Source organism: Seriola dumerili, unplaced genomic scaffold, assembly GCF_002260705.1.
Source record: "Seriola dumerili isolate Sdu_G_001 unplaced genomic scaffold, Sdu_1.0 BDQW01000113.1, whole genome shotgun sequence".
Lineage (NCBI taxonomy): Eukaryota > Metazoa > Chordata > Actinopteri > Carangiformes > Carangidae > Seriola > Seriola dumerili.
In genome coordinates, this window is record NW_019174368.1 from 2299785 (window position 1) to 2321098 (window position 21314).

A 21314-nucleotide genomic window follows, 5' to 3' on the forward strand; every position below is an offset into this window, starting at 1 on the left:
TTTAAAAGTGCTTTCCAATTTTTTATTTATTAATTTTTTTTTAAGTCTCATTTTGGAATGAAACCATTTTAAACATTTGTTTTGTTTGATCTCCTCTGGCAATAATGAAGAAAAACAAATCACATTTTATTTTTGAGATGAAATTTCAGTGACATGCAGTAGGTTAGGAACGAGTCTGTGTTCGCCTGCTCGGCCCCGCAGTGGAAAGTAGGTTATTGTCTCTGACGCCCCGGAGCAAAGCAGAGAGCGAGCAACATGCCTGCTGCCTACAGTAATATCAACATGCTGTCTAGTATCAGGGCTTAGAGAGCGTAATTGTGCACATTACACATTTTAGCAGCTCGTATTAAAAAGCGTTACGTTCTTTAACTTCTTCATGCTTGCCTTTTTTCTTTTTTTTTTTGGAGACACACTCCTAAAATACTGCCCTGATTTATCTGAGGCACTGGAGTACATCAGTTTGTCCGAGTAGAAAAATAAACAACATGACTTCTGACTTTGCATGACATTATAAATGACCAGTTAATAATATGAACTCCCCTTTTGCACGTAGACAACAGGTACAAAGTCATTTTCTACCGGATCCTCCTCTCTGGCCCCTTCATCCTGTCAGACCTATCAAGATGCAGTTGAGCATCACTGAGTGGTGAAACAAAGGGTCAGCAGCGTGCCGTCTGTATAACAAACTATCAACGTGTCTTCTGAATACTAAAGGAAAGCACTTCCTGTCTGACTCTTACTTATTCGCCCAGCCTCCCTCCATTATACATGAATATTGTAGGGAGGGAGTAGGTTACTTCTGCAGTCTTGGTGCTGCCTGCTTTGACCTTCACAGTCCTTACTGTTGTCTGCTCGGTACGTTGGCGATTTACAAATTTAATCTCTTCCTCTTGTGGCTGATTTTGGCGTGTCCCTTTTGATAAGAGAAAAACCGCTGAATGCTCAAATGCAAATGTGCGCACAGGGCCAGCAATGCAAAACATGCATCAAAGTATTAACATCCCCTCAGCACGTTGTTTCCCAACAAGTTCCCGTGGCGCACGAGGACGTCAGAGGCTCCTCCTCAGATGCCCGTGTGCCCACCGCGGCCTGATGGGGCCCTCGCCGCTCAGCTCAAAGTGCGGAAAGATTTGCCGGTGTACGGGAGCCGCGGCGGGACCGACGGCAGGTGTGAGACAGATGAGTGTGTGTCTGTACTAGCTTGAGTTCCTGTGTGGGCAGCGGGGGAAGCGGCAGCAGGATGCGTGTTGAGTTGTGAGTCGAAAGGTGCAGAAAAGAGCAGGCGTGTGGGTGGGTGCATGTGCGTGCAGCTTGTCTGAGTGCTTGTGTGTGTTTGTTAGTGTAGTAGAATGTATAAATGCATGTACTGTAGGTGACTGTTGTTTTGTGTGTGTGTTAGTGTGTGTGTTTGTGTGTGTTTGCATATGTATATGTGTGTGTTTGTGTGTGTGTGTGCCGTACAAGCAGTGAGTGGCATTCTCTTTTTGTTCCCCACTAATGGCATCCTTAGCAGGGCTGTTACGATGGAAACCACGTTGCCACGGAAACGCAGCCTGTCTCTGTGAATTAGAAGTGTTTCACTCCCTCTCTTAGCCTCTCTCAACCTCTCTCTCACTTTGTCACCCTCTCTCTCTCTCTCTCTCTCTCTCTCTGCCTCCACTCCTCTCTCTTTCTGTCTCTTCATCTCTGCTCCTCTTCTCCACCTATCTCCCCTTAAACCCGACAGGGCAGCAGCTGACACCTGAAGAGAGGTGTGCATGTACATGAAAGAGCGAGGGACAGACTGACAGGGGAGAAAGAGGGGAGAGAGAGAGGGAGAGAGAAAAGAGGAGTGGGAGTGGAATTTGTTTGTGAGGTAAAAAAAAAGGAGAGGTGGGTGGAGGGACACATAGAGGGAAAGAGGAGGATTTAAGTGAGGCAAATGTTCATGTAAGAGAGCGTGTAGCGATACACCACGTGGACAAAAGTATGTGGACACGAGCTGTGATATGTGAGGGATAATACCAGGCAGCAGCAAAGTGTTTCGTAGCCTCTGTGTCATCCATTTCATCAGTTGTCTGTGTACTTACGTAACAAAATGTTATCTTTTGTTTTTGTTTTAAACACCATAAAATATAGTCGCCCCCCCCATCCCCCCCCGGGGCCTCAGGATTTCTGCCGTTTGCGTTGCTAGGCAACAGCAGGCTAAACAGGAAGGAGGAGAGAGAAAGATGAATTCTACCAAACTGCTTTCGAATCTCGATCCTACTTTACCTATAAGATGTAGTTCTGCTTTCTGTTACACCGGACCTCCATATTCACACAAATACAAACCTTTACATTTGCATGATTCTCCATGAGAAGTTATTTATCTTGTGTTTGTAGTCGTTTGTCATGGTTACACGTATAACCCCAGCTCCAGGATATGTTAGCTAAGCCTCCCTGCAGCTGTCTTTAGCTACAGTTTAATACTGCAGAGTTAATTTAGGACAGCAAAAAAAAAACAAAAAACACCTGCGTCATAGACGTCCAGTTGCACTGTGCGCTTGGAAACCTGTAGGAATTTGCTCGTATTAAGGCACAAGGACATCGGTGAGGTCAGTCACTGATGTCGTGCGTCGCGGCCGGCGTACCGCTTCTCCCCAAAAAGTGGAAATCTTTTTTCTTGGAAGGAGCCCGTTGTGCTGGAGCACTGATTGCTCTGATGACACAGGAAAGAGCCCCCCCCCCCCAAAAAAAAAAAAAAAAAAAAAAAAACAAAAACAAAAAAAAACTGGAGGGAGCACTAAGGCAGCATTAAGGGCTCCCTGTGGAGTTTTCTTGTAAACATTCACTGTTTCTCACCAGTCTGTCACTGTGCGTGTCCTTCAGGCCTGACAAACACGTTGAGTGTGTTTTCCTTCATCGTACGACGCCGGCGCGCCTGATTTTTTGAAATATTTTGAATCCTGCATGTTTACCAACTTCCTACTCTTGAAGCCTGAAACAACTGCAAGATTTCCCTTCACTGAAGCAAAAGGGCCGAGCCCGAGCCGTGAAACAACCGGGCCATATAGGGTGTCATGCTCACATTAACAGAAGAGACGCATTTAGACGAGAGCAGGGATAAAATACTCGAACGAAAAAAGGCTTGATTGGACGAGAGTGTTGAGATAGAGGGAGTTAAAGCAGGAAGTAGGAGTTTGAGTCCTGTTCCACATATGGAGGGAATATAAAATAGGGTGAGAAAACAGAGAGGAAGAGAAGGAGGGGAGAAACTGAGAGCGAGAGAGATTGATTATGTTCTCCTAAGTGCTTTCGGCATTATTGGAACTGTACTGTCCTCCCAAACCAGGCAATTTGAATTAACATTGCCGGGAGAGTGATTGAGAGGGGGGAAGAGAAAAAAAAATGGGAGAAGCGGGACAAGGGGGAGATAGCAGGAAAGAGTGAGAGAAGGAGGAGGAACGAGGGCGGGAAGGCGAGGGGACGAGGGGACGAAGGGGGCGGGTTTGGCAATGGAGACGGAGAGGGAGAGTGAGGGTCTGGAGGGAGGATAGAGGAATGGATAGAATAACTGGGTTCAAAAGTAGGACAGAGTGAGAGATGGCAAGAGACAAAGGGAAAAAGCGTGAGAGAGAGAGAGAGAAAGAGAAAGAGCATTCAGGGTTGGGAAGACTCGCAAGACGAGCCAAATTGAAAAAATCAACACGCTAAACTCTACTTTATAAATTCCAGCTGAGTGCTGTGCATAATAATCCATTTGGAGGATAATAACTTTAGAAATTCGACTTTAAATATTCATTCTAAATGCTGAATCGTCAGAACGAAAATCCATTTGGGGAATAATAATAATCCAATCAGGAACAGGAGGAAAAGATAAAACAGGAGAGTGAGAGACGGAGGCGTAACTTGAAAGAGAATGGACAGATGGGTTTGGATAAAGTTCAGATGATAAGGGAACGGGTGTCGGGTGTATCGCCAGCGAAGCAGGGAAAGGACAGTTAAGGACATGCAAGTAAAAAGGTTGAGCGTGGGAAACGAGGAAGAGTGTGTGTGTGTGTGTGTGTGTGTGTGTGTGTGGGATAACAACATCCAAAGAAGATAGAGGCTGATAAAAATGGAGGGATGGGATGTGCGGGACAAGTGCAGATGGGAGGAAGGGAGATGGATGTGAAGCGACAAAGCTGGAGGAACAAAATGTGTGACGAGAGGAAAAAAAAAAGAGTCATGCAAACTTAAACAAGGTTTGAAGCATTTGTCTGTTGTCTCTCCTGCCTCCCCCCTCCTCCCCCCTCCCCAGTCCCTGTGGCGTCTGACTCTTCCTCTCCTCAGTTACTCCCTCCCCTCCCCTCCATCCCTCTCTCTCTCTCTCTCTCTTCACTCACCCATTCCTGCGTCTCTCTCTCTCTGTCTCTCTCTCCCCCACCCTCCCCTCTTAAAGCTGCTTCCTGATTGAAGAGGAGTGACCCCTGCCCTGTCGACTGCACAGGCCGGACAAATAAAGCAAACATTAAGTCGCGCTTTACGCTGCATGCAGAGCGCATTACTCTGAGGAGGACAGGGCAGCGGCCTGATGGAAATGAAATTCCAGTGATGGAGCACCTGCCTCTTTACTCTAATGAGAATCCTGGTCAGGTGATAATTTAATATCACTGAGAAGAAAGAGGCAGAGGTGGAGCCGGGATGCTTTGCATCAGGCCGGGGATTTTTCAGGCTATTTGGGATTATAGTTTTTCTGTCAGGTATGAGAATTCCCTTGATTAAATAATCCTCGTTTTCCTTACTCCACCTTTTTTTATGACCCTGGAGCGCAGAACATGACGGGTATCCCAGCAGAGAGGCAGCAAATAAAAGTACAAAAGTATTATCAGCTAAATGTGCTTTCAGTAAAAGGGTCCCTGTGACTGATGCATGTTATTATATGTTACATTATTAGATTGTTAATACTGCGTAAGCATCATTCCACTGTTGTAGCAGGTCAGGAGGATGTAGTTTTATTTACAGTTAGTGGTTCCCACCCTGAGGTCAGGCCCCGCCAAAGAGTCACGAGATGAATCATGGGAAAGGAAAGAAGAAAAAGTATTAAGAGTGAAATATTGGGTAACAACAGTTATTTAAATGAAACCATTTGAGAGGTTTAGAGGGGAAATGTCACCGTGGCGATTATTTTGTTGGTTTAAACTTTAATCATGCATATCATATATCATATTGACATATGGAAACTAACCAGTAAATGCAGCTGTCAGATAAATGTGGTGGAGTAAAAAAAAGGGACAATATTTCCCTCTGGGTTGAAGTGGAAGTAAAATAATGATACTCAAGTAAAATGTACTTGAATAAATGTACTTAGTTACTGTCCTCCACAACACGTAAAAAAAAAACCAAAAAACAATATTGAACTACTTTGTGTGTCCTGTGCTGCGTGTGTCCGTCACGTCCCAGCTGGTTTGGTTTCCGCTTTGTAAAAGCTGAAAATAGACTTGCGTTGTTTTTGGCGAGTGCACCTGCAGTTTAGACACAGATGTTTTTGGCCTGTTTGAAACTGTGAGTCGTCTCATTTCGCTTTGAAAACTCCTATATCAAAGTGCAGCTGACAACTGCTGCTAATTGGCATGGAACTGGATTGGATTGGACCCTAATGTTGTAGCATTGCTCTTAACTGGGATCATTGTAGTCTTATGTTTTTCATTTTTTGTTCTCCGGCCTGTTACATGTTTGTCTTTCTGTTTTAACTTTAATTTAGCTGCATTTTAATGAGGAAAACTAATTTTTGTCCATAACTCCTTCATAGTTATTAGATTTTGCATTAATAGCATACATTTATTATGTGAGGACAAGTGTTTGTGGCAGAATAATTTGCTAATTAATGCATTAATTAACTCACTTAATGACCCTATTAGCATACTCCAACTGGTTGTGTTTAATAAAACATGCTGGGACAGTAGTTGGTTCTAATTATGTCCTTAACAGAATGTATTCAGCGTATATGTGCATCTTCACGAGTCCATTACTGATGTTATGTGAACTCATTTAGTCGACTGACGCCCGGCTCACCTGCACAGTAAACACTGTTCCTCCATTCACCCTGCAGCCAGCGAGTGTGCGATACGTCACGGCTGCTTTCGGAGTTCATACCCTGAGAGTGCTCTCACAGGGGCGAGGCAACTCATCACGCAAACTCGCTTTAATGCAAAGCGCTGCGCCTGGCGGTGCAGTGCTGCACCTCCATTACCTGCTGTGGGATTTGTCTGGCGAATGCAGCCTGCCTGTCTGACTCGGTCTAATTCATGTTGAGCGTAGCCGCTGCTTTGGCTTTGCAGTTCACATGTGTCTTACCTGCATTTCAATTACACGTGTTATCTTGGTTGTTTCACGCTTAAGGTGAGAAACGAGGTGCAATGTGTCTCCGCAGTTTCAATCTCAGCGTACAGTATTTGTTTTACTGTATGTGCTCTGCTTTCTACGTGTGATAGATTTATTCTTTGTAGTGTAAGATTATAAAATAAACCCAGTGGCTACGTTGCTTGTGTGTGTGTGTGTGTGTGAGTGTGGTTGTGTGTGCTCATGCACCACAGTGATACCATGTTCTGGCAGATATTTTTAGCATCTTTTCAAAATTAATACATTTTAATTAAGAATTCAGATTCTTTGGATGGAGACAGAGACAGAGCAGAGATGTGATGGAGGCAGGAGAGCAAATATTAACAAGGTGAGAGGGAGACAACAATAAAGCCGTAGTATAGTATAGATGTAGATGGAAAAACAAGCACTTGAAATTCTATTTTTTGTGTCTTCCTCCCTGTTCACATGAAGCCTGGATGCTGCTGCAGTGTCAGTATGTCCGATAAATACCTGCCATTACAGACATGCACAGCAGTAAAGTATTTGCCATTGACGTGTGTGTGTGTGTGTGTGTGTGTGTGTGTGTGTGCGTGTCTGTGTGTGTGAGAGTCACCAGCACTTTCTCCAGATGCAGGATTCAACTTCTGTTCGGTGACACAGCAGCATGCAGGGAGGCGAGGAGAGAGCGGATGTGACTGCCAAAAGCTGGCTTTAGTGCCACAGCTGGTGTGTGTGTGTGTGTGCGTGTGTGCATGAATGTACACAGGTGCACATCATGCGCATGTACAAATGTGCATGTTTGTTGCAGCACAGGGGCTATGCATGTGCGTTCAATCATGGGTGCATGTGCACAGAGGCACAGCGAGGGGAAAGGAAGAATAGCTCGCACCTCCACTGTGTGTACTCTGTGGCTGCTGTTGCAACCAACTGTCAGGCGGAGAGGGGGGGGGGGAGCAGGCTGACTAGGTGTGAAATTATAACCAGTGCTTATGGATGTAGAAAACCATCCATCAGGGGGTGTTTGTGCATATGAAATCACATCTAAAGGGTTAATCAGCCAGTAAAGGGTTTATAGGCGCCTTCCGTTCGTCACAAACCCAGCTGTGAACCAGTGGCTGGAAAGAGGTGCTTGGATTGATTATTTTTAACAAGCATCATTCAGGATGATCAAACCCTCCTCATCAAAATGTTTGATTCGATGCCCAGAACCTTTTGGTTAATATTCTCCTCCCTGGTGCTTTATGTGTCACTGCAGGCCTGGCAAACGACTTTCCCAGTGTGTCTTCAGTACATGCAGCTTCCCCTTCGCAGATTTCCAACCGTTTTAAGAAATAAAATCAAGATATTTATTGGCTGTGAGCTCCGTGTTGCTTGATATTTACACCAAAGCGGAGCAGGAAGGCTCAAGTCAGGTTAGGCTGAGGATTTTTTTGACTTATTTTAATCAGGTAAACTCAGAAACACCAGGTTTACACTTCCAGGTTTTAGACGAGTCGAGGCTCACAGAGATCTATACATTCTTTCAAGGAAGATCAACAGCAAGCACATAAATTACATATTTCACATTTGAACCTCTTGAGGAAATCATTGTGAAATTGTGGTAAAATAAATTGGCGTTGAATGCGCTTGAGTAAAGTGCGGATGTATGTCGTAGGTGGTCAGGGTGGAACTAATTTAAACTGTTTCATACTCTGTTAGGTAGATTAATCTGTAGCAAGGCGTCGTGTTTTATAAACTGATTATAGATTTTGGATGAAGCCTTTTAATTGAAAAGTACCTGGTAAATTCATCAAATAAATGTAGCAGAGAAAAAAAAAATGACAGTGTGTCCCACTGAGATGTGGTGGAATGAAAATATAAAGAAGCATTAAATGGAAATACACAAGTGAAGTGCACAGTCTGAGCTTGTAGAAAAAATTTAAATTCTAGTTGTATTTATTAAACAAGAAAAAAGGCATTAATCTCCGGCCAGACTCCCCCCTCCCCTCCCCTCCCCTCCCTGCTTCTCACGTCTCACGTTTCTTTGCACCCTCAGTTCAAAGGTTCAAAGGTGAGCTTTACTGCTGTGACAGACGGGTGCTGTTCCGCTGTTGGACCAGCAGTGCGCCGCCACAGGGCAGGCGCTCTTTCCTTTCCAAACCTGTGTCCCGTCCCCACACATTCGTGTCGTAGAGGACGGCTGCAGGTCTGATGTGACTTGCTTTTAAGACAACACATGACAGCAGCGCTCTAAACCCTCTCTCTCTCCCTCCTCCCCGTGCCTGCTCCTTCTTTTCACTTAATCTGGTTCGCTGTAAATGCTGCGTCCACCCGTGTGAAATCTTTTAATCGATCGTGCCACTGATTGTGGGGCCGCTGTTGTAGGGCGACCGTGGTGAAAGAGAGAGAGAGAAGGAGAGAGAGAGAGAGAGTGGATTGGTGTGAGGTAAAGTGCACGTGAGCGCAAGAGTGTGCATGTCCAAAAGAGATGGTGAGAGGACGGGTAACACAGAAGGAGAGGAAGAGATGAAAGAGAGGGGGGGAGCATGTGCATGAGAGACAGGAAGAGAATAATGGATGGGTGGCGAGTGTGTGTGTGTGTGTGTGTGTGTGCGTGTGTGTGTGTGTGTGTGTGTGTGTACTGGAGTGGGAGGGTGAATGAAATATTCCTAATTGCCATGCTGGAGATTGCTGGTTGCTGGTTTAACGGCTTGATGACTCTAATGGGCCATTGTGTGCCATTTAGATATTGTTGTGGTTAAAAAGCTTTGGCAGCCACAGAGGACGCCTGTCACGGCAACACGCAGAGGGGAGAAGGAAGACGGGCCACACGTGTGTCTCTGTGTTCGGTTTAAGTGTGTGGAAGAGAGAGAGAGAGAGAGAGATGGCGAGATGAGTGGTTAATGTGAGAGGAAGAAAGTAGAGTTATTTCTTTTCTTTTTTTTTTTTAAAGAGGGGAGAGTGAGAGTGGAGAGGGGCGCAGAGAGAGAGAGAGAGAGCGTTGAAACGATTTAGTCGAAACGTTTCCTGATATCTGGAGCAAATGGATCACATCATCAATCTTAAAAAAATCTGGAAATAAATTAGTTAAATTTGAAATAAATGAAGAAAAGAGTCTAGCATCACCTTTCACATCCTTGAAGATGTCACATGGCACGAGTGCACACACACACACACACACACACACACACACACACACACACACACACACTGTGACTCCATATGTTGTCATGTATGAAAAGACCTAAAAATGAAAAACACTTGAAGCGAATTGTTTAAACAGCATTTGTGTACGGACTGATTCACTGTGTGATCGCTGTTACCATGGTCACACAAGCAGTTTCCACTGTATTTACTCAGGGAAAAAAAAACTGACATCAATGACATTGATGTAGAGGCAGCAACATACTGTATGTCAGAGCACGTCACAGCCTCAGGGAAACCAGCAGAGCAACACATGAGCTCCTTCAAAATATAAATCCTACTTTGATTTTTATTGATTTATTTTCTTCTATATATTTTTTTTTTTTTGTTGCATTGATTAGTTTTTCTTTTTTTTTCTAGCCGCTCACTGTGGCTGCTCCTTTTTCTTGCAAAAAATTAGAAATGATCGGCTGACACAGATGTGAAAAGATAGAGTGGCTTTTATTGTGATTCCTTCACAATAAAACAGTGGGACTAGGAACGATATAGTCAGAAGTATTCATAAATCCATCTGCCCTACAGCCGAACACATCTCTCTCACATCTCTGCTACATGCAACTCTGGCTCTCTGCCCTCTCGTCCTTTTCTTTTTTTTTCTTTTTTAAAGCTTCACTGGCTCTACTTTCTTTTAATGAGGGCGCACACATGCACATAGGTAGCCACAAGTACACACCAAGAAGAGGAGGGCTTTAAAGTGCTCGTGCGCGGCTTGATGAAGCAGAAACGAGGTTAGTCAGTCAGAGAGGGAAGACTGGAACGAGTGAGAGTGAGGAAGGAGGAGAGGAGCATAAAGATTGGCTTATTGTCTTAGCCCGTCTTTTAACATGTTCTGTTGTGGAGACAACCCCCCGCCGCTGTCACGCCAATAAAGCAGATTTGAATTTGAATTTTCACGGCAGTTAATGGAGGGAGTCCTCTGTGGGGGGGCCTTACTACTAGTGAGGGATGGGGAAGCAGAGACAGGAAGAGGGTGGTCTGAGTGAATCGGGGGCGAGAGAAGTACGAACGCGTAAACCTCTCTCGGTTTTCTTTTTTATCACGTGGCTCCTCGTAATTTCCTCCTCTCATCATTCCACTGATACGGAACATTTGTTACATCTGTCATCGAGCCGCCGCCACTGCCGCCGCCACTGCCGCCGCCTTGACCTCTGCACCCCTGCTCCTTGAGGTGCCGGAGACGGAGGACCTGAGGCTCACTCTGCAGTTGTACTCGTTAAGTCACTGTGGATGAGCGCGCCAGCTAAATGCCTGAAATGTTCATGTAAAATGTAGAGGATGAGGGAAGAGAGCAGCAGGGAGATAAAAAAGACGAGGGAGATGGAGGGAGTAGTCTTTGGTTTTGGGAGGGACGGGTTTGGAGAGGACGAGGAGGAGGAGGAGGAGGAGGAGGAGGAGGGAGAACGGAGATAGAGAGGGTGGTCTCAGCACTGACAGTGACTGAGAGTGAGTCTTTATCGTGTTGCCAGGAAAAGAACATAGACGCAGATATCAACTGTACTCTCACTCTCTTTCCCTTTGCTCTCTGTTCACCTCTCACTCTCCTCCCCCTCCCCCTCCTCCTCCTCCTCCTCCTCCTCCTCACCCCTTGCTCTTTCTCCTCCCTCTGAAGATCAGGTGGTTGCATGTTTCCCTCCCTTCTCCAGGCTGAAGACAGTCGTAAGGGTAAATGTTGACCTTTGCCCTTGTTTCATTGCTGCAGCACACACCGATGTCTCGTGGAGAAAGGGTTAAATTGGGGGTGAGGTGAAGAGACCCTTATAGTGGATTCGTGTGTGTGTGTGTGTGTGTGAGAGAGAGAGAGAGAGAGAGAGAGAGAATTCAGTTTCGTAGTGTGAAGTGGTGAGAAACAGCCCCAGCATGATGATGGCTCTGGGCCTACAGCTGACAGCGCAGCCCAGGTGCACCCTGGGATGCATGATAGATGGAGAGAGGGAGGAAGGAGGGAAGAGAGCAACAGAGGAAGACAGAGGAGAGGAACGTAGCAGGGGGAGGCTAAGACGAGAGGGGAGGGAAAAGTTATCCAGGCTGTCAAAGAATGAAGAGGAGGGAGGAGGGAAGACGGCGAGAAGGAGGGTGGAAGGGAGCGAAGGAGGGAGAGAGCGGGGGACGATAGGGGGAGAGAGTGGAGAGTTGAGGGGCAAGCCAGAGCAGGAGATTGAAATCAGTAGATGTGACAGGAGAGGCAGAGATAGCAGAGGACAGACGGAGAGAGTGGACGGGGAATAAATGGATAAATAACATCCTTCATCTGGACCGTACTGTCCCCATCTCCCTCCCTCCCTCCTCTCTCTGTCTCACTTCCCTCCCGCTCAACCCGCCGTCACCTTCTCCCACCTCCTCTCTGCTTGTACCAAGGGACAGGAAGAAAGATGTCTGTACAGAAGCATGTTCACCTCCCTGACTCCCTAAACCACTTTACAGCCGCCTTGGGACTCTCCGTGGTCCTCCCGCACCTCGGCGTCTGCACCGTCCCCACTTCCTCTCCTCCCGCTCCTGGGACTCATTCAGGAACATTTCAAAACTCAGTTCATCAGAGTTCTTAAAGCTCCAAAGATCCAAAATCAAACATTATAATATTATGAATGACAGTCTGTCTAATTAGGAGGCTTTAGTTTGACGAGATAGCTTTGATAGATTCTTATGGCCGTGCATGAATCGGTTGCGTTCAGAAGTCATTTTCATCTTTACACCGGATGTTTGATAGTTCGCCGCTTCCTTCGACATGAGTGTGACTCCGTTCTACGTCTGTTGCTTCATCTTATCATCTAAAACAGGTGGTTTTAATGTTCGATGAAGGTTTGAGAGAAAGTCCCATCCGACTGAATTCTCTTTTGGTTGGTCGTCGGCTAAAACCGAGCTTGTGAGTTGTAACCTGCATGGGCCTGTCTACTTCCTGGCTGTGTGAGGTTGGCAAATTTGTGCAAACCGCCTTTTTCGCTGTTCCTCATTTGGTTTGTCGTGTTTTTATGCAACTACGCAACTGCTTCCTGTTTTACACCGGCACGTGCATGTCCAGTGCACGTGAACGGTCAGGTGACATGTGTTTTCAGGTGTTAGTGTGGATGGAGATTCTTTTCATTTCAAAATGATGTTTTAAAATGAAAGTGTAATAGTGTGGACATGTCTCCGCTGAGTTTTCTATGTCTGGGGACGTCTCAGCCGGTCTATGTCACAGCTCATCCGCAATATGCTACTAACTTCTGTTGTACAGAGATAAACACTCACTCTCCACCTCATTATTTATCACATGCTGTATCTCTCCAAGCTATACATCTTCAGAGACAAATACACAGATATAAAAGCTTGACTATGTTCATATATTTTGTAGACTCACCCTTCCCTCAAGCCACCCTATTTAGTCTCCTTAGCCTAACTCTATGAGACTCACACACGCACACACACACATTAACACATGCACACACACACAGAAAGAACTATAACCACTCTACAAGGACCAGCGGACAAACAAGAGCAGCAGCAGGAAAAGCATCAGACTGCAGAGGCCCCTCAGTGGGTCGTCTGCTAAACTTAGAGCAGAAATGGGCCACAGAGAAACGATCTGTGCTTTGGTGTGTCTGCGCCTGTGTGTGTGTGTGTGTGTGTGTGTGTGTGTGTTAAGTGGTATTAACTTCCATTCAGACACTGTCTGATTGTGTCAAGATGTGAAACAAAACACCCTCTCCCGCATCGTGTCTCTCGCCCAGTTTAATTTGTTCCCCTCCGGTTTCTTTTCTGTCGTTTCGTTTTCCGTCTCTTCATCCTGTAAATCCGTGGAAGGGCACGGCGGCCGTGACGGTGTCGTCATATTGCGAAATTCAAAATCGTGTCGAGTCAAAATTAGTCAAATATTTTAATGAAGACCTGTGCTTTTTTTTTAATTAGGGTTCAAAAAGTACTTAAAATAAGGTCACTGTTAATTAGATGATGGTCTGACAAATGTGCCGGCTAATTAAGCTTGTATGTGTTTGATTAAAGATAAGTAGGCTTCCATGATAAGAAATGTGATGATGAGGCACGAGAAAGGCGACGTGGAGGGAAAAAGAGAGATGGGGAGCGAGGGGAGGTTTAATTGAGGTAGAGATAAGTGTGTGTGTGTGTGTGTGTGTGTGTGAAGTGAGAGAGTGCGAATAAGGGACAGAGAGGAATGAAGGGGGGGGGAGCAGGGAGGACGGCTCATCATCAATACGTAATTTCAGTGCACGTGGTGATGGCGGCTTGTGCTCACCGGCTTTATCAGAAAAGAACACACTTCAGCACTTGTGTGTGTATCCCTGCATCCATGTCTAGTGTGTGTGTGTGTGTGTGTGTGTGTGTGTGTGTGTGTGTGTGTGTGTGTGTGTGAAAATGCCTGTGGCTGTGGTGAGTTTATATCTCCTGCCCACAGTCTTTTAAATTCACTATATTCAAGCGAAGGCCAGCTGCCCCCCCCCCCTTTCCTCCCCGCCTCACCTCCCACTCCTGCTCTCTCTTTTTCATCCCTCCATCCATCCTCTTTCCCTCTGTCTCGCTCTCCCACTCGCTCTCTCTCGCTGGCTGGCCTCTCTTTCCATCAGCCAGTGCAGCAGCAGTCAATAGCAGCACCCCCACCCCCACCCTCACCTCCCACCCTCACCCCCCCACCCTCCACCCCACCCCCTGCTCAAGTTCAAAGGAGCCTTTATAGGCAGGATAGAAATATGCATTGCCAAAAACCTCCCAGCAACAGACACCATCATCTCTCTCTGGCTCGCTCTACCTTTCTATCTTCGTCTTTGTCTTTCTTCCACTCACATTCTTCCTCTCTGTCTTTTACTCATCGCTGCTTCCTCGCAAAGAAATAAAAAAAACCATACCAACATGGTATACACTTAATGTTTGTTAAAATGCCTTGAAATCAATATTATTGCTGAGGGAATGGCAGCCTAGTGCTTTTACACAGGCTAATTAGGATGTAAGCCCTTTTTTTTCCCACATTCTCACATACTATCTGTTGTACTTCTTGTGTTTTATATGACTGTGTGAGGACAGGTAAACCATGCATTTATTATAAAATAACACATATATCAAGTTGTTTTTTTCCTTTCCCAAAGACATATAAACTAACACCAAAAATAATTCACTCATGCTTCAAAGACTAATTTCTAGAAAATACTGAAAGTCCTGTTTTCACCTCCTGCACCCACAATAAAACAATCTGTGTCCAACCGTGTGATATGATTTCCATTTCATAAACAATTTAATAATCTGTGAATCAAATTCCAAAATATCATTTATTTAATAGGAATGATTTTTCTTTACCTACAGTATTTCTTGGTGTGGTGATGATGACGTATGTAATTAGAGCGGATACTGAGGATGCTTGGATCCATTCACATGCACCATTGTGCAACACAGGACTCGGACTCTTGGTTTCTTTAGAACCAAGTGCACCTGTGAGAATGTGTTTGTGCATCTAGAAAACCCATTAAATTTCAAGGGTTAACATATTTAAACCAGAAAACTTATTCCCATTATTGTCTCCATTAAACCAGGAGAGGCAAAAAGTAGTAAACAATGAAAATCTTTACAAATCACTACAAACTCATCAATAAATATTCATATCAGAGCGCTCCATTACATCAGTAACAAACATCTAACTGAGGACTCAAGTTAACTTTCATAATAATGATAATATGTGTATTTTATTGGGTTGGAAAAATGTGCTGTTTGAATTTACCACTGAGCTGCAGCCCAGCACTGCACCAGCTGACACGAACAATACGTACAGTGTGTTATCTTAAAGTAACAGCACGTGCACAGCCAATCCCGGTCACGTATTCTGTGTTATTTGATATAAGTGACTGAGCTTTTAAACATTTTTCAGCAGCGTATGTCTGTCATGGTGAAAACACACACTTCTGCAGCTAAAAAGCACGGCCCAGTGTACTGATATATATCGTTTTATGGTGATGTTGTCGTGACTTGTTGTCGTGGTTACGTCTGAACTCAGTTTGAACAGAACGCAGCGAATAGAAGTGCAAATGTGTTTGTGTTACTTCAGTATCTCCATGTTCTGGTTTACTGTTTGAGTTTGATGTGTGTGTGTGTGTGTGTGTGTGTGTGTGTGTGTGTCTAAAGCAACACCCCAGTATAAGTGTGTGATTGCGGTGTTGATTTGTCATTTGGTGTTTTGTATTGTGAGTGTGTGAGTGTTCTTGTTGAGGATGGGTTTTCAATGCTGCTACGTGTGTGTGTGTGTGTGTGTGTGTGTGTGTGTGTGTGTGCATATTCCAGAACAAGATTGGAAGTGGGTCTATTTCTTTTGCAGTCACTGATGTGCCCCTGTCTGTGTAATTGAAATACCTGAGTTATTGACTCTCTCTCCCCTCCAAGTCAAATAACTGCTCCAAGAGTGTGTGAGTGCACTCATTTGGAGGCTCTGGGGCAGAACAGGCAACTCTGGCAGACCAAGGCCTGCCAACCATGAACTACACACACACACACACACACACACACACTGTATATATGTAACAGAGAGCCTTATTGAGGCCAATTCTACACAAATACGCACCTCCAGACACACACAGATACAATTAGAGGCACAAACTCACACATATTCATTGATACACACATAAACTGACACATACATACCTGATACGTCTCTATCAGACACTAACACACACACACACACACACACACAAACACACACACACACAGACAGACACACGCTTCACGTAGAGGAGGGCACACGCGTGTCCCTGTCTCTCGCTTCCTCTCTCTGACAGCAGCAGTCCTCTGTGGTTGAACAACTCAGGCTTAGCCTCCTCCTGCCTAAATGGCTGGCTGGCTGACTGCCTGACACACACACACACACACACACACACACACACACACTTCGGTTCTGCCTGCTCCTTCACTGACTCCTGGCTTCCTGCCCCTTCACTGCTCACTCGCTCCATACAGGATCACAGCCGTCTGCCAGCCTGCCCTCTTCCTCTCCATTCATCCCATTGTCACCACATTGTCCTCTGCCTCTGTCCCTCCGGAGGCTTCAAATCTCGGCTACATCCTCGCTGCTGTTTGTACATCTCTATCCTTTATTCTCGCTTGCTTAATTCCTTTCTCTCCCTTTAGTTTCCCTCTGTTTCTCTCTTTTCTCTTATCTGCTCTCTCTTCCACTCTTTTATCTGCTCTTTTTCTACATCTCGCCATCTCTCTCTCTCTCTCTCTCCCCCCACTGGTCTCCACCATCCGCTCATCCCGCTGTATTGTGTGTTGTAGTGTATTGTTGTCTCTGTACAGTAGCCAGCGCTGACGTCAGCCGTGGATCCACAGAGACGACAGTGACCGGCTCCCGAGCATATTCAAAGCCTTGCTGGCCCGGCTTCCTGCATCTGGCTGACTGACTCGCTGGCCCCGCTGCCCCCTCTGGGAATTTTAATACTCACTAATCGATCACCTTGTGCCAACAGAGGTGGTAATGTAGCCAGACCCTAATTATTGTTGCTGTAAATGAAGAGAGGTGTTTTGCAGCACTTCATTTTACTCAAGCTGTCTTATCATTCAACCCACTCCCACCAGCTATTTTTTTTTTTTTTACTCCCATATCCCTCACCCTCCCTCCCTCTTGTCCTGCTCCTGCGTCCGTCTTGCAACTTCTTTTAGCATGTATTTCTCTCAAAGGCTAATGAAAATTCTGCAGACCTCTGGCACTCTGAATGAGTGCGTTGGACAGTACATTAATACTGCTCTTAAGAAGAAGAGAGGGAGATAGAGAGAGAAAGCCAGAGGAAATTGGGGGAGGGGGGTCTGTCTCGAGGATAAAGGGGGGAATGGGAGTGTGCGAGTCTGGAAATTCAATTATAACTGTGCCCTGGCAGTAATTCCACTGGTATAAATGGGACGACAGAGCGGGAGAAGAGATGGATAGAGATGGATGAAGGATGAGAGAGGAAGAGGCAGAGAAGAGATAGAAAGCTGAGGAACAAATGGTTTCAAGTCAGCTGAGAAACACGAATACAACATCAGTGCGTGCATCATTATTTCATGGTTGTTGTTGTTTTTTTTTTTTTTTTTTTGAAACACAGCTCCTGCATTGAATTCAGCATGAGGTGCACACACTGCACGTTTTTATATTCCGCGTAAAACACGGGATAATGACACGTTTCCAACCTCAAGGATGCGGCACATTACACTCATTATTTGCGAGAGCGTTTCGGCAAGTGTTTCACATGCGCGTTGTGCCTCTTGGCGTGCCACCTCGACGGTATAGCCCTGATCTCATTAATGCAGAAACAAGGTAACGGATCAACCCGTGTGCATCCCCTGGGAGGGGCAGGTTAGCCTTTGATGTTGAGTGAAGCACTGAGAGAGCCCTAAGAAGCCAGAGAGATTTCAACACCCTGCCTGCCTGCCTGCCAGGCCTGGCTGTCAGCTACAACTGATTTTACTCACATACAATCCACAATCCAACACAAGAAAAAAAATGAGGCTCATTCATATAAATCAGGAGCAAGAATATCCAAGAACATAAATATGCTACTGTACATTGTGTCTCATAGAGTGACTCACACACACGGACAATAACGAGCACATGTCGCAGAACTGCAGAGTCTCGTCTAGACTTGCATTTCTCACCTCCTCCTCTTCTTCTGTCCGGCTCAATATTCCTTTTCAACACTGGTGGCGAGTGGCCGGCTTGGATATCAGCGTGTGAGCGATGTTTATTGGAGTGTCTGTCCCTGACTGTACCGCTCTTTGGTTTACTGTACGTTCTGTATCTCCCATATTTAGATTGAGCCCTGCCAAGGGAAGGGACTTAGTGAATGTTTTACGTGCAGTGTGCTCAGGGTGGGTGTGAGCCGCTCCTAGCACATCTTAATATCTAGCGCCTTGCAGGTTACATTGAAATCACATTTGTTCTAACGCGGCTGTAATAAAACAAACTGACGATGAAAATGATCGATGAGATTGAGGACAGCAGCTTTTCGAGTGTCCAGATTTTGCTCCAGACACCCACGTGTACAAACTCATTAAAGGAGTCATAAAGGCAACTAATGAAACTCCTGACCAGTATCATTACAAGCCCACTGGTGTCCCCTCGCCTTTCTCCTCTGTGAGCGAGAGAATAAAAGCAGCTAAATTAATGTTCCCACCAATAATGTTACAAAACCACCGCTGTCCTTTAAGTAGTAGCTGTTCTCCTCTGTGTGTGAAGCCAACTAAATTAAAGTCCAGGCCATTTACACTCTGCACCTATGTCCCTCTGTGTGTGTGTGTGTGTGTGTGTGTGTGTGTGTGTGCGTGTGCGTGTGTCATTTCCAGGATGACAACTCCATGTTCTTTCAGTTCGGCCCCTCCATCGAGCAGCAGGCTTCGGTCATGCTGAACATCATGGAGGAATACGACTGGTACATCTTCTCCATCGTCACCACCTACTACCCGGGTTACCAGGACTTTGTCACCAAGGTAACCGTGCTCAGCTGAGACGACATGCGAGGGAAGATGGCGCAGACCACAATATGAATAACCTTCAATCTCTTTGTGTCACAATAGAAATATTTCAGCCCTAAAAATGAACATGATTTTTTTTTTAACATATGATGCTAATTAGAAACAAGCTTGGGGTCGGTGTGGACCCAACCACCGGACCTCTGCACCCTCTAATAATCCCAGTGATGCTTAATTCAGCAGCTCTTACATTAATGCAAAAGTTACTATGGAACAAGTGTCAGATTAAATTGATGAAAAGTACAAGTCTCAAAAGAAATTGTAGGAGAATCCATGACACAACCTTCAATTTTCTTCTGTCCCATTCAGGTCCGTAGCACCATCGAGAACAGCTTTGTGGGCTGGGAACTGGAAGAAGTTTTACTACTTGACATGTCCGTTGATGACGGAGATTCGAAGATCCAGAACCAGCTGAAGAAGCTCCAGAGTCCTGTCATCCTTCTCTACTGCACAAAAGAGGAGGCCAACACCATCTTCGAGGTGGCCCACTCTGTTGGGATCACTGGCTACGGCTACACGTGGATAGTGCCCTCGCTGGTAGCTGGAGACACCGATGTCGTGCCCGCGGAGTTCCCCACAGGTAGGAGGTCATGTTCGTGTTTGGAAAACTAAAATTGCGCTTCATTTTTATGTGGAATAACCTCAATGTGGAAAGATGTTTGCTTGCCTTGAGCTCAAATCCTAAGCCCTTTGTAAGTACAGCAATCACATTACATGCAGCGTTTGGTTCATGTTTATCCAAAGTGCATTAAAAGCGTCATGAATGCGCGCATTTTCTACATAGGTGCCGTCAGTCTGAGTCGAATCCCTAACCTTTGTCTCCCCAGCGCTTTACTAGGAGATAATATTAAATGCTGAAAAGTAGTGCAGCAGTAGCAGAAGTCATACAGTCAGCAAAATGATTCTTTCTAATGTTAGACAATTTTACATTAGCTAGTTAACATTAGCCTAACATTGGCTAACATTACCCATCATAAGCTACGAGTCACACCAGACCAAGTGAGGCTGTGGCAGCAAACCCTCCTGACGAGGGTTAAGAATGTGGCTTTTCTTCTTTCAAGCATTTCATTGTCTCACTTTATGAAAGCAAAAACCCTGAGTGTTATGGTCTTATTTCATAATCTTCTTTCATCATCAGCTAAGGACGACTGTGAGATGCAATTAAAAAGTTCTGCAAAAAGCTTCTAACTGGAACTTATTCTGTCAAATGACTCTGCCACGAGCTTAAAAGCTAACAAACATTTTTATTCCATCACTGAGGCTGGAAGTTGTGGTTGAAATGCTAGAAAACACTTGGCTCAGGAGCAGCAGTGTCTTGTTGTTGCTGTTGTTGTTGTTGTTGTTGTTGTTGTTGTTGTTGTGGTGCTCTTGCCTTGATCATGTGGTGATAGCAGCCTGCTGTACACTACAATAGCTTTACGACATACTCTCCATAAAAATGATGCAATGCTGAACTGTGAATGTATGGCTGTTAATACAGACCAAGGCTAAAATGCTAAAACGCTAAGATGCTAAGCAAAGACAAAGGCTTGTACCTTCAGTGAAGATGTGTCTGTGTCCGTTTGCAGTATTCGTCGTCTCACGCTCGGCTAACCTGCCGCCGCAGAAGGAACCCCGAGCCTTTCAGATGTTATTTTGATTTGTATTTTTCCTGCGAGACAAAAAAAACAAAACCAAAAACAAACTGACCTTTCCTAATAAGAAGTGAGGGCGCATTCCCCTCCCACCCTCCCCACCCACCCCCCCACAACACCACTGGAGGTCATTCTAACCTTTGAAGGTCAAACGTGGAACCAAAGTGACATCTAAGTTGGGGTACATAAACCACTCAACCTGCTCACGCAAATCTGTCAGGCACAGCTGTCAGACTGCCTCATGTAACACGACTTCCAGCACCTGGGGGTGGACGGACACTTTTAGAAAGGCCAGCTCACAGTGGGAATCAAACCTTTAACTGCCGCTGATGTGGCCACCGTGAGAACTAATGGAACCTTCTCCGACTTCGTTCTGTTTTACTCTCTGTAGGAGAATAAACCGTGGAGCGGGTAGTATATTTACCCCGGACACATGAGCTTGATAATTTGTCGGTGTTTGGCTTGTTGATTTACAGCGAAGGCGAGATATTACACCGCTGCCTGTCCTCAGCAGTTTCTGGGAAACGGTCGCCCGGCCGAACCTGAGATCGTTGTGCTGTTCAAGCACCGTAACTCAAACTTTTTTTTTTTTTTACCTCTGCTCCCTTATTGGCATCCATGGATGATTTACTCTAAATTGGAGTTAGGTGTGCTCCTATGAGTGAGTGTGTGTGTGTGTGTGTGTGTGCCTACGGGTGTGTTTTTTGTATGCCTTTGTGTGTAATG

General features: G+C 45.4%; 1 protein-coding gene across 1 annotated transcript in view; it reads left to right on the forward strand.

Annotated features, from left to right (window-relative positions):
- Positions 1–21314, forward strand: part of LOC111223739 (glutamate receptor ionotropic, NMDA 2B-like) — a 77199-nt gene that overhangs the window by 16153 nt on the left and 39732 nt on the right. Inside the window, exons 2-3 of the mRNA XM_022748000.1 lie at positions 18769–18912; positions 19264–19534. Coding sequence (XP_022603721.1) covers positions 18769–18912; positions 19264–19534 — 415 coding nt within the window. The remainder of the gene's footprint in view (positions 1–18768; positions 18913–19263; positions 19535–21314) is intronic.